Below are 17,914 nucleotides of genomic sequence, written 5' to 3'. Positions count from 1 at the left end.
GACAGAGAGTGTTGGACTGGATGGGCCATTGGCCTGATCCAACATGGCTTCTCTTATGTTCTTCTGTGACACAGAAGAGAAGCCATGTTCTTCTGTGACACAGAGTGTTGGACTGAAGGGGCCACTGGTCTGATCCAACATGGCTTCTCTTATGTTCTTATGTACTGATACTGGGACATTCAGAGGTATGCTACCAGAGACTTGCTGAACTTGAGGCTTCTCCACTCTCTTAACCAACAATAGCCTCCTGGACTCTGGGATGTGGCCAATCAGGAGTCAATGGCCAGTGCTTGTACCTAAAGTTAAAAGTTGATGGGATTAGGGTGGGGTCATTTGCATGCATATAAGCAGGGCCATTGGCCCCGGGTTCTCAGTCTTGTTGCTGATTTCAGTTAATCAAGCAGAGCTGTTTCACTGCCATGCATCTTGAGCCCAGTATTTAATAGGCCAATAATGCTTCCTAACCCTTGGCTCCACCCCTCAAATGCTCGCTGGAGTTGCCTGCATCATACTGATAACCCTGCATCACACGTTGATCTCTGCAAATTGTGACGCTTTTCAAAGACCCAGAGCCTTTCACTGTGGCAAAGGTGGCAGGCAGAACACTGGGTGACCCTTGAGGAGGCATGACATTGCAAAGAACACAGAGCTGCCACGGAAAATGGCATCCTTTCACCCACAGAGCTGCCGCTGAAAATGGCATCCTTTCACCCACAGAGCTGCCACTGAAAATGGCATCCTTGCACCCACAGAGCTGCCACTGAAAATGGCATCCTTGCACCCACAGAGCTGCCACTGAAAATGGCATCCGTTCACCCACAGAGCTGCCACTGAAAATGGCATCCTTGCACCCACAGAGCTGCCGCTGAAAATGGCATCCTTGCACCCACAGAGCTGCCACTGAAAATGGCATCCTTTCACCCACAGAGCTGCCGCTGAAAATGGCATCCTTTCACCCACAGAGCTGCCGCTGAAAATGGCATCCTTGCACCACCAGAGCTGCCGCTGAAAATGGCATCCTTTCACCCACAGAGCTGCCACTGAAAATGGCATCCTTTCACCCACAGAGCTGCCGCTGAAAATGGCATCCTTTCACCCACAGAGCTGCTGCTGAAAATGGCATCCTTGTACCCACAGAGCTGCCGCTGAAAATGGCATCCTTGCACCCACAGAGCTGCCGCTGAAAATGGCATCCTTGCTCCCGCAGCATTGCCACTGAAAATGGCATCCTTACACCCACAGAGCTGCCAAGGAAAATGGTATCCTTGCACACACTTCCCCTCTTTCTTCAATAATGCCTAATCCAATGCAATGCATCTTGATGGCTGTAAGAGCATTTTTTGTAGCAGGAACTCCTTTGCATATTAGGCCACACCTCTTTGATGTAGCCAATCCACCAAGAGTTTACCGGGTTCTTAGTAGAGGGCCTAGTGTAAGCTCCAGGAGGATTGGCTACATCGGGGTGTGTGGCCTAATATGCAAAGGGAAAGGAAAGGTCCCCTGTGCAAGCACCAGTCGTTTCCGACTCTGGGGTGATGTTGCTTTCACGTTTTCACGCAGACTTTTTACGGGGTGGTTCGCCATTGCCTTCCCCAGTCATCTACACTTTCCCTCCAGCAAGCTGGGTCCTCATTTGACCGACCTCGGAAGGACGGAAGGCTGAGTCAACCTCGAGCCGGCTACCTGAAAACCCATCTTCCGCCAGGGATCAAACTCAGGTCGTGAGCAGAGCTTAGGACTGCAGTACTGCAGCTTTAACACTCTGCGCCACGGGGCTCTTTTTAATATGCAAAGGAGTTCCTACTAAAACCAAAAAAATCCTGCTTGTAACGATGGAGCTTCTCCACTCTCTTCACCAAGGGAACAGAAACAAGCTGAGCAAACACTTTCCATGGGGTCAGTTGCCAGCGGGTGGCTTCTTCTGCCATTTACTGAAGGCACCGAGGGGAGAGATGAACTAGAGGAGGGCAGAACGATTTTGGTCCCCTCCCACCTGGCTTTCCAGCTTTACACTTTGCAAGATGCTCAGCCTCGTTCGCCCGTTCAGCTCTAGAAGAAGGTTTAATTGTTTCACTCACTCCGCCCTGCAGCTGGGACCCCGGAGCGCAGCTTTGCAAAAGGGTCATGGTGAACTTTTAGGCTTTGGGAGGAGGGAATTCGGAATGTTCTCTCATCAGGGAATGTCTGTTTATGAGCCATTCGGCAAAGCAGATCCGATTAAGGCTGCAACAAGGCAAATAGGAAGAAACAGGGAAGGAGGGCAGGTGTGAAGCTCAGGGTTGGATTAACAGTTAGGCCAAGTAGGCAATGGCCTATGGGGCCCCATGCCTTTAGGGGCCTCGGGCCAGCTTCCCCCACCCAAGTTTCCTCCCTGCTTGCAGCCCTCCCAGCCTGCACATGCAGCCAGCAACTAGGGTTGCCAAGTCCAATTCAAGAAATATCTGGGGACTTTGGGGGTGGAGCCAGGAGACTTTGGGGTGGAGCCAAGATCAAGGCTGTGACAAGCATAATTGAACTCCATTGGGAGTTCTGGCCATCACATTTAAAGGGACGGCACACCTTTTCAATGCCTTCCTTCCATAGGAAATAATGAAGGATAAAATCACCTTCTTTGGGGGCTCATAGAATTAGATCCCCTGGTCCAATCGTTTTGAAACTTGGGGGGTATTTTGGGGAGAGGCACTAGATGCTATACTGAAAATTTGGTGCCTCTATCCCAAAAAACAGCCCCCCCCAGAGCCCCAGATACCTGCGGATCAATTCTCCATGATTTTCTATGGGAATAAATCTCCATAGGGAATAATAGAGTTCCCAGAAGACGTTTCCCTCCCCTCCCCCCGTTTTCTGATAACCCTGAAGCGGGGGGAGGGCCTCCAAACCGGGGGATCCCCTGCCCCCACCTGGGGATTGGCAACCCTACCAGCAACTGAGCTGCTTTGCCCGACTTGCCTGGTGAGGCTGCTGCTGGCCGTTGCCAAGTTTGCCCCTCTCAGCCTCTCCTCTGCAGCTTTGTCAAAGGGGCTTTTGAGAAAAGGCCTGCAGGCTGCAGTGAGGGCTGTGGGTGGCAGGACAGACGCTCCAACTCTGAGATAATTTGTGAGAACACCCCCCCCCCCCCGCCCCTAGGATTTTGACTGCCTAGGGGCCTCCTTAGGGTTGAATCCGGCCCTGGTGAAGCTGTGCGCACGTGATAGAGAAGAAACTCCAGAGGGCTGCAGAGATGGTATCCCAGAGGGAAATAAGCACACTTCAGTTTAACCGGCTTGTTCTGGAAAGCAAAGGTCACAGGGCACTTATTGTAGCAGGAACTCCTTTGCATATTGGGCCACACACCCCTGATATAGCCAATCCTCCAAGAGCTTACAGGAGGCCCTGCAAGAAAAGCCCTGTAAGCTCCAGGAGGATTGGCTACATCAGGGGTGTGTGGCCTCATATGCAAAGGAGCTCCCGCTACAAAAAAAGCACCAACAGCAATCACCTCTGTGATACGTCTAATGCCGATCTCAGCTAGAAGCTGTCACAACATCCCGAGGCAGTGAATGTTGTCTGTTAAAGTTTCTGGGGAAATAAATGCTTTTGTCCGTAGTGCAAATTAAAAATTGTTGCAGGGTTTTATTGAGAGCTTCCGGGCTCCCAGGGAAGCCAGCTGCCAGGTGGGCCCTGGGAATCCCCTGGAATTTCAGGTCATCTTCAGACTACAGAGAAGAAGAAGAAGAAAGAAGAAGAGGAGGAGGAGGAAGAAGAAGAAGAAAATGGAGGAGGGGGCAACCATAGATTTATATTGCCCCTTCTTTCTGAATCAGTACAGTGGCTCACAATCTCCTTTACCTTCCTCCTCCACTACAGACACCCTGTGAGGTGGGTGGGCCTGAGAGAGCTCTCGCAGAAGTGTCCCTTTCAAGGACAGCTTGAAAGGGACACTTTCAAGGCCATTCCAGCAACTGCAAGTGGAGGAGTGGGGAATCGAACCCGGTTCTCCCAGATAAGAGTCTGCGACTCTGCGCACTTAACCACTACACCAAACTGTTCTCCAAGGGGAAAAAATGGATGCTTTGGAGGGAGGCCTCTGTGGCATTGTACCCCACTGAGTTCACTGGCCTCCCCAGGCTCCATCCCCAAATCTCCAGGACTATCCCAACTTAGATCTGGCAGCCCTCCTCCCCCCCCATCCCCCACTGGTGACTAGGAGAGACCTTACAACCCTGCAACCTTCAGGTGGGGCCTGGTGATCTTCCAGAATGACAACCCATCTCCAGACTACAGATACCAGTTTCCTTGGAGAAAACGGCTGCTCTAGAGGGTGGGGCCCATGGGATTATCTCCCACTGAAGTCCCTTGCCTCCCCAAGCCCTGCTCTCCCCATGTTCCACCCCCAAATCTCCAGGGATTTCCCAAGCCACATTTGACAGGCCGGTCTCAATGGTACATAGAAACAAGTGCAATCTGCTCCTTCCTCGTATAAGGTGGAATCCAGTTCTCTACCTTCCGCAAAGTGGCTATCCCATTCTCCTGGCTAGGGTTGCCAATCCCCAGGTGGGGGCAGGGGATCCCCTGGTTTGGAGGCCCTCCCCCCGCTTCAGGGTCGTCAGAAAGCGGGGGGAGGGGAGGGAAATGTCTGCTGGGAACTCTGTTATTCCCTATGGAGATTTATTCCCATAGAAAATCATGGAGAATTGATCCGCGGGTATCTGGGGCTCTGGGGGGGGCTGTTTTTTGAGGTAGAGGCACCAAATTTTCAGTATAGCATCTAGTGCCTCTCCCCAAAATACCCCCCAAGTTTCAAAAATATTGGACCAGGGGGTCCAATTCTGTGAGCCCCAAAAGAAGGTGCCCCTATCCATTATTTCCTATGGAAGGAAGGAATTGAAAAAGTGTGCCGTCCCTTGAAATGTGATGGCCAGAACTCCCTTTGGAGTTCAATTATGCTTGTCACAGCCTTGATCTTGGCTCCACCCCTAATGTCTCCTGGCTCCACCCCCAAAGTCCCCAGATATTTCTTGAATTGGACTTGGCAACCCTACTCCTGACAAGTCTGACTCAAGTACTGTCTGGGGAGCTTGGAGTTAGGAGCAAGCACAACTGAACTCCAAAAGAAGTTCTGGCCTTCACATTTAAAGGGACCGTGCTCCTTTCAAATGCCTTCCTTCCACGGGAAATAATGGATAGGGGCACCTTCTTTGGGACTCATAGAATTGGACCCCCTGATCCAATCTTTTTGAAACTTCCTCAAGACACCCTCCAGGTTTCAAAAGGATTGGGTAAATTCTATGCGCCCCCATAGAAGGTGCCGCTATCCATTATTTCCCATGGAAGGAAGGCATTGGAAAGGTGTGCGGTCCCTTTCAATGGGATGGTCAGAACTCTCTTTGGAGTTCAATTATGTTTGCCACAAGCTTGTTCCTGGCCCCACCCCCAATGCCTCCTGGCTCCACTCCAAAGTAGGGTTGCCAAGTCCAATTCAAGAAATATCTGGGGACTTTGGGGGTGGAGCCAGGAGACTTTGGGGATGGAGCCAGGAGACATTAGGGGTGGAGCCAAGATCAAGGCTGTGACAAACATAACTGAACTCCAAAGGGAGTTCTGGCCATCACATTTAAAGGGATGGCACACCTTTTCAGTTCCTTCCTTCCATAGGAAATAATGAAGGATAGGGGCACCTTCTTTTGGGGCTCATAGAATTGGACACCCTGGTCCAATCTTTTTGAAACTTGGGGGGTATTTTGGGGAGAGGCACTAGACGCTATACTGAAAATGTGGTGCCTCTACCCCAAAAAACAGAGCCCCAGATACCAGCAGATCAATTCTCCATGATATTCTATGGGAATAAATCTCCATAGGGAATAATACAGTTCCCAGCAGACATTTCCCTCCCCTCCCCCCGCTTTCTGACAACCCTGAAGCGGGGGGAAACCGGGGGATCCCCTGCCCCCACCTGGGGATTGGCAACCCTACTCCAAAGTCTCTTGGGTCCACCCCCAAAGTCCCCAGATATTTCTTGAATTGGACTGACTACCCTAGTTTCTGCATAGCAGCCCTGGTCTTCCTTGGTGGTCTCCCACCCAAATACTAACCAGGGCTGACCTCTGAGATCTGATGAGGTCGGGCGAGCCTGGTCCTAGACTGTCCGGCCCCCTAGGCAAGGCTAATTTCTGGTGCCCCCCTCCTGCCCTGATTATGTCACTGAGTCGCATAGGAGGCACCCAATTTGGCGCCCTCAGAAGGCCGGCGCCCTAGGTAATGGCCTAGTTTGCCTAGTGGAAGGGCCGGCCCTGAATCCAAGTCAGGACAATTTACCATACCTATCTCGATCTGATGAACTCAAGCTACTTTGGACCATCCAGTTCAGAGCAATTTACTCCTAGATGCTATAAAAGGGAGGTTGTTCCTCTACTGCAATGTTTTGGGAAGCGCTGTGGAAAAACAGGAACCATGTGGGGACCTCTTTCCTCATGAAACATGTCCTGGTCGAGAAGAAGCTTTGGCTTGATCGCCCTCCCAAAGCTGTTTTGACAATTCTCCGAAGAGGATGCTTACCTAAGACAAACAAGGCCGTTTCAAAACAGCCAGTTCCTAAGCAGGCTGGTTTACTGATTAACGTTTCAGCAAATAGATCTATGCCAACCTGAGATAGCCTTCACCCTTGGGAACATGGAGCATGTTATTTCTACAGTACGGGCGTTTTTAATAAATAAAATAATAGTCGGGATTATTTTACATACTTGCTCTTAGCCAAAAGGCTGAGAGCAAGAGATGGGATTATTTTAAAATCATAAGAGATTTTTTTAAAAAAAATCTTATTGTCCTTCTTTGTTTCTCATTTTGGTAGGAAAGGGGATATTCAAAACCAGGGCCCTTTTGTGGAAGTATCGACTGGCATAGAATACTAGCACCTTTTGGGGGACCCTCTCAAATACTGAGCAGGGATGTGGGGGTGGTGGAAACCACTGCACTTTTATGTATGAGCACTGGTACCTCTTCTTTTTTCCCAAGTAAGCATGGTGTAGAACCTGTCTGATAAGGTGATTAATCTTATTCAAATTCTTTCCCCCTCATGCCTCAAAATCTGTGAAATGTTTCACTCAATAATTTGCTTCAAAATTCACTTCAAAATTCAAGAATTTTGAGGAACACCTTCAAATTCTCTTCAAAAAATTGTCTAGGGAGGGAGGAGATCTGAGCCATAGGCAAACTCTGAGCCATAGGCAAAGTGGGTAGCCATTTTCTTTGCCCAGAAATGGTAGCATCACAGAGGGCCATAATATACACCATGGAAAAAAAATGTTCCTCTAAAGTGAAGAAGCTATGTGGAGAAGATAGCTCAAATTTCCTGACCTCCAACCTGTCTTAGGAGTTACATTCACAAAAACAGCTTCTCTTTATTTGTCTAGATTTCTGTTTTTCCCTCAGGTTACGTACAAACAAGAATGAGAAAAGCTGACTAGCTACTTGTTCCAAGGAAGACAGCTTTAGGACGGGAATGAGGAATGGCAATGAAGAATGGAGATTTTGAGTCCAAGCTGTTGATTCCTCACAAGAAGCATGTTTCAAGAAACTGAAAAATACCGTCCCATTCGATCGCAATTACCAGTGATACTGAATCGTGAACTGACAACACTATGGAATATAAAATACTTCATGTATTCCTTGAGACACAATATCAGGAAAGCAGGTACTTTCTAGCTTGATATAAAATAGTTACTGAGATAGGTAACCATTTTGTTGCATTGATCTGGCAACACAATCATGGCGACTTGTGAAGAGGGAGCTAGGCAGACTTTCCGAGACAATTCCATTTGTCAAATTTCCCAATTTGGAACTGGAAGACAGTAACTTCATCGCCAGAAGCACCTGGTCTGCAAAGCCCTGGGTCATCGTATTAAAAAAAAAAAAAGAACCCAACAAATTGCAACTTCGAAAGAAGTTCGAGAGTCCACCGCCGCAAACCTTCGACCCCGCTCCACCTTGTCCACCCAAAAAGGGCAATTTTCGAGCAAAGGTAACAGAAGTTGATTGGAGGGGGGTAAAAACCCAGAACTGTCTCACCTGTTGAGTTTGTGGGCAGCACCCGGAGGTTCTCAAACTCCAGCATGGTGTACGACGAGTCAAGAGACGCGGTGTAATCTGGCATTTCCATGTCCATTAGGGATTGACAAAGCTTCATTATTACTGTCAACAGAGACGGGCAGGGCCCCCGCAAGCCTGCTGTCAATCACAGGCAGGGTTTCCCGTTCGACTACCCTAAGCTTTCAGGATGACAAATCATTACCTAACTCCCCACCCCACCCCCCCGCCCCTCAGCTACTCCCTCCCAATACTAATGGGAGGTTGGGAGGTAGAAATGACCCCGTCTTTATGGCCCTCTCTCTCTTGTACCTTTTGGGTCCCGTGCCCGAGCTCATGATTATATGATGCAGATAAGGCCTGGTCTAAATCAACGTGGATTGCATCCACAGTTCAATAGAGTATGCTTTATGACAATCCTTGAGTAAACATTTTGAGAAGTGCAGGCCCAGGGATGTCGCAAGGTGGCTGTTTCCACCAGGCGCCAAGTATTTGATGTACCCTCCTTGGGTTTCTTTCTCTGCAGAGCCATTTCGGTGTAGTGGCTAGGTGTGGGGACTCTTATTTGGGAGAGCCAGGTTTGATTCCCCACTTCTCCTTTTTGTGTAGCAGGAACTCCTTTGCGCATTAGGCCACACACCCTTGATGTAGCCAATCCTCCAAGAGCTTACAGAGAGAGCCAGTTTGGGAGAACTGGGTTTGATTCCCCACTGTTCCCCTTGCAGCTGCTGGAATGGCTTTCGGTCAGCCATAGCTCTTGTAGGAGTTGACCTTGAAAGGGCAGCTTCTGGGAGAGCCCTCTCAGTCCCACCTACCTCACAGGGTGTCTGCTGTGGGGGAAGAAGATAAAAGAGATTGTAAGCCGCTCTGAGACTCTGATTCAGAGAGAAGAGCAGGGTATAAATCTACGGTCCTCTTCTCCTCCTCCTTCTCCTCCTTCTCCTCCTCCTTCTCCTTCTCCTCTTCCTTTTCCTTCTTCTCCTTCTCCTCCTTCTTCTCCTTCTCCTCCTCCTTCTCCTCTTCCTTCTCCTTCTCCTCCTTCTTCTCCTCCTCCTCCTTCTCCTCTTCCTTCTCCTTCTTCTCCTTCTCCTCCTTCTTTTCCTTCTTCTCCTTCTCCTCTTCCTCTTCCTCCTTCTCCTTCTCTTCCTTCTCCTCCTCCTCCTTCTTTACCACTTCTACATGAAATCACTCCTGGCTGATGCTGTTATCATTTTGTGCTAGAAAATGACATTCTTCAGCCCCACGGATGAAATGATTTGACTTCTAAGTCTCGTACAATAGGGTCGCCAGGCCCAGGTAGGGAAACAACTGCAGATTTTGGAGGTGAAGCCTGAGGAGGCCGGGGTTGGGACCATCATGCCATAGAGTCCAACTTACAAAGCGGCCATTTTCTCCAGGTGAACTGATCTCTGTTGCCTGGAGATCAGTTACGGCTGCCCAGGGCTGGATTTAGGGGGAGCAGAGGGGGGGCTTGCCTCAGGCACTGCCAGAGGGGGGCGCCAAATTGGGTATGGAGTCCATTCTATTCTATGGGCTCATAAGATAAAATGAGCCCATAAGGGGGCGTCATTTTTTAATTTTGCCTCCCCCCTCAAAAAACATGTAGATCTGGTCCTGGGGTTGCCAGGTCCAATTCAAGAAATATGTGGGGACTTTGGGGGTGGAGTCAGGAGACTTTGGGGGTGGAGCCAAGAGCAAGGTTGTGACAAGCAGAATTGAACTCCAAAGGGAGTTCTGGCCATCAAATTTAAGGGACCACACGCCTTTTAAATGCCTCCCCTCCATTAGAAAGAATGAAGGAGAGGGACATCTTCTTTTAGGGGCTCATAGAACTGGGTCCCCTGGGCCAATCTTTTTGAAATCTGGAGGGTGTTTTTAAGGCAGGCACCGGATGCTATGCTGAAAATTTGGTGTCTCTACCTCAAAAAACAGCCCCCCCCCCAAACCCCGGATACCCACAGATCAATTCTCTATTATACCCTATGAGAATTGGGTCTCCATAGGGAATAATGGAGTGCCCCGCAGCCATTTCCCTTCCCCCCACCACTTTCTGATGACCCTGAAGTGGAGGGAGAACCTCCAAACTGGGGCATCCCCTGCTCCCATCTGGGGACTGGCAAACCTAAGATCAGCTTTATTAGAGGGTGATCTCCAGACAGCATCTGGAGGTTGAACAGAGAGAGGTCACTTACGGAGTGCCAATACACAACCAAGGTTATAGTGACCAGATTACTAATATATTGCCATTTTGAGTGTGGTGCCGGTTTGAAACTTTTAGTGAAGGCTTTCTGTCCCGTTTTTCTATTGGAAATTCTTCTGCAGTCAATTGATGCTTCGGAAACCGTGAATCTATTTTCTCTGAGCGCTTGTCCTTTGGTTGAAATATTATTAATGGAGCACTCTGTCCTGGAAGAAGAACTGAAGCAGGAGTAATCAAGTCGACTTTCTGTATATCAGGACTCCATTGACGGAATTGTAGAATTCCTGTAGCTGAACATGCACTTCAAGAAGGAGACCACGTTATCCACTTTGAAAGAACTGAAGTCCTTTCTACGGTCTCACGTTATCATACCCGCCTGAACAGAGAAGCTATTGAGATTTACAAACACCAGCACAATTTTAACAGAAAGGAAGAAGGCATTTTCATCCACCAATCTTGGTACCCAGCTCTGCAAAACACCCTACAGACTATAAACAACCAGCAAATTCCACAGAACAATCAGCACAGTCAACAACCATCTTCCTAATCGTCAAACCCCTTCCAACCTTCCCAGCAATTAACACAGAACAATGGTCACATTCAACAGCCAGTTTCCTTATCACTACCCTTCCAGGAAGCCCCACTAAACAATGGGCACATCCACAAACCAATTGCCCTTTCATCACACCCCCTCCAGCCTACAAATAGCAGCTCTCCAGCAGCCCTGGCTCCACTCAATGCACAGCAGCCAAGAAGGTCTGAGCGCCTGCTCCGGCTGCAACGCCACTGAGGATGTTCTCCGCAGCTGAGAACGAAACGTCTGGAAGGAAAACTTTCTCCAGTAGAACACGGCACTTGATCCCGAAAGATTCTACAAACCCTAATGGAATTGTAGAACTTTGGGAATTGATTTTTTCAGTCTTTATGTGATTTGATATTGTATATGTTTGTTGCAATATATTAGTAATCTGGTCACTGTAACCTTGGTTGTGTATTGGCGACCGGTGGCAACTGTATTCCAAAATTCTGCTGGAATCAGTACAGGGCCAGATTAGGACGTGCACTGTGTCAACAGGTCTGATAGCATGGCTGAAAAAAATGGTAATTCAGGAACTTTTAGCAATTTGTTTTGTGTTAACAAACCTCTCATAATCTGAGGTCCAAAAGCGTAGTTCACTCGGTCACTTCTGAACTCTGAATCAACAGAGGCAAACGTCATCTCCGATTTGCCAAAAAAGAATGGATTTTGGTCGATGAAACAGCCTCCAGGTGGGGCCTGCAGATCTCCCACTTTTACAACTGATCTCCAGCTGGCTCTAGGGTTGCCAATCCCCAGGTGGAGGCAGAGGATCCCCCGGTTTGGAGGCCCTCCCCCCGCTTCAGAGTCATCAGAAAGCGGGGGGGGGGAGGGAAATGTCTGCTGGGCACTCCATTATGCCCTATGGAGACTGAGTCCCATAAGGTGTAATGGAGAATTGATCCACAGGTAACTGGGGCTCTGCTGTTTTTTGAGGTAGAGACACCAAATTTTCAGCATAGCATCACGTCCCTCTCCTCAAAACATCCCTTTGGTTTCAAAAAGATTGGACCAGGGAATCCAGTTCTGTGAGCCCCAAAAGAAGGTGCCCCTACCCTACATCTCTGATGGAAGGAAGGCGTTTAAAAGGTGGCCTGTGGTCCCTTTCAATGCGATGGCCAGAACTCCCTTGGAGTTCAATTATGATTGTCATACCCTTGCTCCTGGCTCTGCCCCAATGTCTCCTGGCTCCACCCCCAAAGTCTCCTGGCTCTGCCCCAATGTCTCCTGGCTCCATTCCCAAAGTCTCCTGGCTCCACCCTCAAAGTCCCCAGATATTTCTTGAATTGGACTTGGCAACCCTATCTGGCTCTCTTGACGAAAATGGCTGCTTTGAAGGGTGGAGTCTATGGCATTGGACCATGCTGAGGCCCCTCCCCTCCCCAAACCCCGCCCTCTCCCAGATCCACCCCCCGAAGTCTCCAGGTATTTCCCAACACAGACCTGGCAACTCTAGATTGAAAACTCTGACTTTGAAACTTTAGGATTGATTGGAAGCTCTGGGTCAGTAAGTGCCTGAAGGTTTTGGAGGAGGCACCCGGGAAGGCCAGGGTTGGGGTCATAATGTCCAACTTACAAAGCAGCCGTTTTCTCCAGGTGAACTGATCTCTGTTGCCTGGAGATCAGCTAGGGTTGCCTAGGGCTGGATCTAGGGGGCAGCAGAGGGGGCGCTTGCCCCAAGCGCTGGCGGAGGGGGGCACAAAATTGGGTATGGAGTCATGTGATTTGAAGGTGGAGCCTGGGGTTGGTGGGGTTTAGAAAGGGGAGGGACCTCAGCAGGGTTGAATACCATTAAGTCCACCCTCTGAAGCATCTGTTTTCTCCAGGCAAACTCCCCTCTGTGGCCTGGAGGTTGATAACCAGGCCTTTTTTTTAGCCGGAACGCACAGGAACGCAGCTCCAGCTGGCACGGCATCCGGGAGTGCGGCCTAATGTGCAAATGAGTGCCTGCTTGGCCTTTTCTACAAAATTAGCCGTGTCAATAACCCAAGAACAGGGGTGTCAAAGATGCAACTTGGGGGCCGAATCAGGCTCCTGGAGGGCTCCTATCAGGCCCGCGAGCAACTCACTGTCTAATTCCTTCTCCCTTTCTTGTTTCCTTTTGCGTCACTGCTTGCTTTTTCAGGCTTGCTCAATCACACAGCAGAGCTGCGGAGCAACGCTCCTCCCTTGGGGAGGAAATGCGGGAAGGAGAGCTTGCTTTACCAGGCTCTCTCAACTGCACAGCAGAGCTACTGAGCCAAGCCTCTCTTCCTTCCGATGGCTGAGGCTCAGCAAGCCAGTGAAGTGGATTAGGCTGATTGTGTGTGTTTGTCTGTGTCCTTTTTAAAGTTTATATCTCCCTGACCTAGCATTACATTCTGTGACACACATGGGCCAGCCTGACAAGGTCAAGATCCAGCCCTCATAGCAAATGAGTTCGATAGCCCTGCCCTAGAAAGTGTGGTAGGAAAGTTCTCAAGTGATGTGAACCCTTTGGGCATGACTGGTCTTGTTCCAAAGGGGGGCTGCTTTTCAGGCTTACTTGGCCGGCCATAATACTCGAAATCATCCTATGAAATGGTTTAGTGGGACGTACATGTAAGGATGGAAAGTGGAATAGAATAAAAGAAGAGGACCCATGAATCACGTAGGGGCAGTCTTATCTTTTTCCATCCCCCTTTTGGCAGGCTGGCCACTCACAAGACAACCTGGCTAGCTGCAGGACTGCCTCTCCTGCCATCTGGGCTTTTTTTGTAGCAGGAACTCCTTTGCATATCAGCGGTTCGGTGGAGGGGGTGCCTTTAAAAGGGAGGCAGATCAGCTGCCTCTGCCAGTTCCCCGTCTATCTGGGAGGTGGCAGAAGCAGCCCAACCTCACCCCATTTAAAGACGCCTCCACAGGGGGCAGGGAAGAGGGGGCACGGGGGGGGGGGCGGCAGCCAGGGGCAGTAAAAATGGATAAATGGAAGTCCTTCTTCACCCAAAGGGTGATTAACAAGTGGAATTCACTGCCACAGGAGGTGGCGGCGGCTGCAAGCATAGACAGCTTTAAGAGGGGATTGGATAAACATCTGGAGCAGAGTCCATCAATGGTTAATAGCCACAACGTATTGTTGGAACTCTCTGTCTTGGGCAGTGATGCTCTGTATTTATGGTGCTTGGGAGGGCTTCTAGTGTCCTGGCCCCACTGTGGGAGGGCTTCTAGTGTCCTGGCCCCACTGATGGACCTTCTGATGGCACCTGGGTTTTTTGGCCACTGTGTGACACAGAGTGTTGGACTGGATGGGCCATTGGCCTGATCCAACATTGCTTCTCTTATGTTCTTCTGTGACACAGAGTGTTGGACTGGATGGGCCATTGGCCTGATCCAACATGGCTTCTCTTATGTTCTCCTGTGACACAGAGTGTTGGACTGGATGGGCCATTGGCCTGATCCAACATGGCTTCTCTTATGTTCTTCTGTGACACAGAGTGTTGGACTGGATGGGCCATTGGCCTGATCCAACATGGTTTCTCTTATGTTCTTCTGTGACACAGAGTGTTGGACTGGATGGGCCATTGGCCTGATCCAGCATGGCTTCTCTTATGTTCTTCTGTGACACAGAGTGTTGGACTGGATGGGCCATTGGCCTGATCCAACATGGCTTCTCTTATGTTCTTCTGTAAACCCCAGCGCTGCCCTTGAATTGCATTAGGCCCAATCCACCATGAGATACCACAAGGAAGTGTGGTGCCTTGGATCTGGAACCCACAGTGAATACCTACTGCCCAAGGTAACAAGGAAGACCTACATGGCACTTTGTAGGCCTCTCCACTGGTGGAGAAATAAATTGTGAAGCCGTTATTCACACAATGTCATTCTGTTCTGAAACAGAGTCACGTTTCGGGAGAAGGAAAGCTTGACAAAACAGGGAGATGCCGTTTCCAGAAGGGAGGCATCGGGGCCAAGAAAAGAGGATTGCAGGCTCCTTTTGGCGCCTAATGGCCTGAACTCTGGTTCAACTCCATTAACAGGGAGGCCTACTTTAACTTAATAAATCCTTTAATAAAGCAAATAATGGGAACAGTCAAAGCCAGTGTGCGGTCTTTCCTCCTCCCCACACACACACTCGATGACCTCGGTTCAGCCCTCTGACGGGATTACCTTTTGCCAAAAGCTGCTAGAACCAACCTCTCTCGTCTTTGCTTTCAGACAATTCGAGAGGGTAGGAAAAAACAACCCACACTAGCAACGCCGATGGACGACACATGGAAATACAAGACGGGATCTGTTGGCCATCTGCCCAGGGTGAAGATCAAGTCAAAAATCTGTCTTCATGTCAGAGCACTTGACTGTGTTTTACGACCGCGCGTGAGATATAAAATAATTAAGTTGTGCAATCAAGTTTTCCCTTTTGTTTAAAAAAGAATAAGCGCGGCCCAAATGACTCCTTGGAAAGATAAAAAGCTTTTAAAAAAATCCTTGGACTATGTACCGAGGCTTCCAGTAATGCCGACATCAGCTCGATTAGTCGTTAATTAGTAGTCCTGAGGTTTCATGCACTTCTTAAGAGAAACTCTGAATTGCGTTAGGCCCAATCCACCATGAGAGATGTCCGTTCCCGGGATAGGAACAGCGCACTCGTGTCCCAGCTAGGGTGACGCATGATTTGCCATTGGCAAATGAGTGGAGGAAGTTGGATTGGACAATACTTCCTGTTTTCCCCATTCCTGGAACTGGAACTTGCTCCTGCGATGGCATCGTCTACCCTTGGATGCTCTTGTAGACCTGGCTAGGAGATGGATTACAAAGGAGCAGAACATTCCCACGTCAAGGTCACCGAAACATGTCCAGGATTCCCCTAGCAAAATGGTTCTCTCGCTCTGGGTGGCTGGCATCTTGGGTGTTTTCTTTAAGCCAGTGCCAAAGGCCATTATCGAAGAAGTCCAACGTTCCTAGCTGTGACCTAGCTCGATTCAAGCAGGCATTATCTCTCCTTTCTGGAGTTTCAAGACCATAAATTTTTATTAAACACGTATTGGAATGACAAATGGTAAATCAATAGCGGGGTGTGGACTTTGTATCTTCAAAGTGGGAAGCGCCCCCACCCCCGCAGCATACCTTTTCATATCTGTGTCTTGGCTTCTTTCATCTTTATGGTTCATGAGGGCCCAACCCACACTTCACAGGGAAGCACTTGGGTGTCATCACGTGATGTGGTGTCATCGTCGTCATGGTTTCCTACAAGGACCGGCCTCTCTGCTGCAGAAGGCAGAGGAACATGAGTGTAGCTTTGTTCAAATGCGCATGACGGGGAGATAAAGGGGAAGATGGAGTCAGGGATACTACCTCGTTTCTCAGAAACGTGCATCTTGCGTCCCAAAGTGACAAAGAACCCATTTTCCTCCCTTTTTTTGTGACGGAAAGGGTGGCAGGGATAACCCTCAGTGGTCTGGATTCCTTCTTGAAAGAAAATTTTCTACGCCTAGGGCAGGGGTGGCCAAAGTGGCTTAACACGAAAGCCACATAGAATAAATGCCAGATGTTTGAGAGCCGCAAAACATGGATGTCAGATATTTGAAGGCAGCAAGACATGAACCTCAGAGGAAGGGAGGGAGGGAGGGAGGGATGAAGGAAGGAAGGGAGGGAGGAAGGGAGGGAGGGAGGAAGGAAGGGAGGAAAGAAGGAAGGGAGGGAGGAAGGGAGGGAGGGAGGAAGGAAGGAAGGAAGGGAGGGAGGAAGGAAGGGAGTGAAGGAGGGAGGGAGGAAGAAAGGAAGGGAGGGAGGAAGGAAGGGAGGAAAGAAGGAAGGGGGGAGGGAGGAAGGGAGGGAGGGGAAGGAAGGAAGGAAGGAAGGAAGGAAGGAAGGAAGGAAGGAAGGAAGGAAGGAAGGAAGGAAGGAAGGAAGGAAGGAAGGAAAATAAATGATGGCGGAGGGCGGGAGGGAGAGGTGAAAAAAATCAACTTTAAACGCATTCTCCAAGTTGCTGGCTGGCTTGGCTTGGAGAAGTAATTTAAAAAAGACAGATGCCTTCCCCAAGCTGGCTGACAGGGCAGTGGAGGCTTCAAGAGCCACACAATATGTGTGAAAGAGCCATGCGGGGCTCCCGAGCCACAGTTTGCCCACCCCAATCTAGGGTCTATATCAGGCTCGTGCTTGGTGCCTCAGTGGTGCCTGGGTATCACAAAACTGTGTGGTTCACACAGGCTTGTCAGTCCCCAGGTCTGGGCAGGAGATCCCCTGGTTTTGCAGGCTTCTCCTTGCCACCGCACAGTTGGCTGGTGGGGGGAAGGCCCGCCCCAACAGCCACTGTGTGCTTTATGACCTCAGGCAATTTTAGAAGCTTGCAAATGGCTCGTTTTTTGGATGGTGTGTGTGTGCGCCTTTAAATCTCAGGGAGACTGAAGCTGTGGAGGTGGGGCAAGCAAGCAGAGCCACATGTGTAAGAAAGGAAGTGACTCCCTCTTTTGGTTTTGCTTTTAGCCACAGCATATTGTTTGAACTCTGTCTGGGGCAGTGATGCTCTGTATTCTTGGTGCTTAGTACTGGGGGGGGGGGGGCAGTGGGAGGGCTTCTAGTGTCTTCGCCCCACTGGTGGACCTCCTGATGGCACCTGGGTTTTTGGCCACTGTGTGGCACAGAGTGTTGGACTGGATGGGCCACTGGCCTGATCCAACATGGCTTCTCTTATGTTCTTATGTTCATAGGACTTGGTCTCCAGACCCCTCAGCATCTTCATCACCCTCTTCTGGACCCATTCCAGTTTCAAAGAATCGTAGAGTAGGAAGGGACCTCCAAGTAATCTAGTCCAACCCCCAGCATGATGCAGGAAGTTCACAAATACCTCCTCCTAAATTCACAGGCTCTTCATTATTGTCAGATGGCCATCTAGCCTCTGTTTAAAAACCTCCAAGGAAGGAGAGCCCACCACCTCCCGAGGAAGCCTGTTCTACTGAGGAATCACTCTAATGATTAGGGTTTGTAGAATCTTTCGGGCTCAAGTGCCGTGTTCTACTGGAGAAAGTTTTTCTTCCAGACGTTTCATTCTCAGCTGCGGAGAACATCCTCAGTGTCTGGAAGGAAAACTTTCTCCAGTAGAACACGGCACTTGAGCC

General features: G+C 49.6%; 1 protein-coding gene across 1 annotated transcript in view; it reads right to left on the bottom strand.

Annotated features, from left to right (window-relative positions):
- Window positions 1-8,274, bottom strand: part of LOC132582626 (hepatocyte nuclear factor 4-beta-like) — a 42,496-nt gene extending 34,222 nt beyond the window's left edge. The window contains exon 1 of the mRNA XM_060254286.1: window positions 8,044-8,274. Within this exon, the coding sequence (XP_060110269.1) occupies window positions 8,044-8,161 (118 nt within the window). The 5' untranslated portion in view covers window positions 8,162-8,274. The remainder of the gene's footprint in view (window positions 1-8,043) is intronic.
- Between the last annotated feature and the right edge of the window lie 9,640 nt (window positions 8,275-17,914).

Source organism: Heteronotia binoei, chromosome 14 (assembly GCF_032191835.1).
Source record: "Heteronotia binoei isolate CCM8104 ecotype False Entrance Well chromosome 14, APGP_CSIRO_Hbin_v1, whole genome shotgun sequence".
Classification (NCBI taxonomy): Eukaryota; Metazoa; Chordata; class Lepidosauria; order Squamata; family Gekkonidae; genus Heteronotia; species Heteronotia binoei.
Note: the sequence above shows the minus strand (reverse complement) of the source record. Positions and strands in the feature narration are given on the sequence as shown.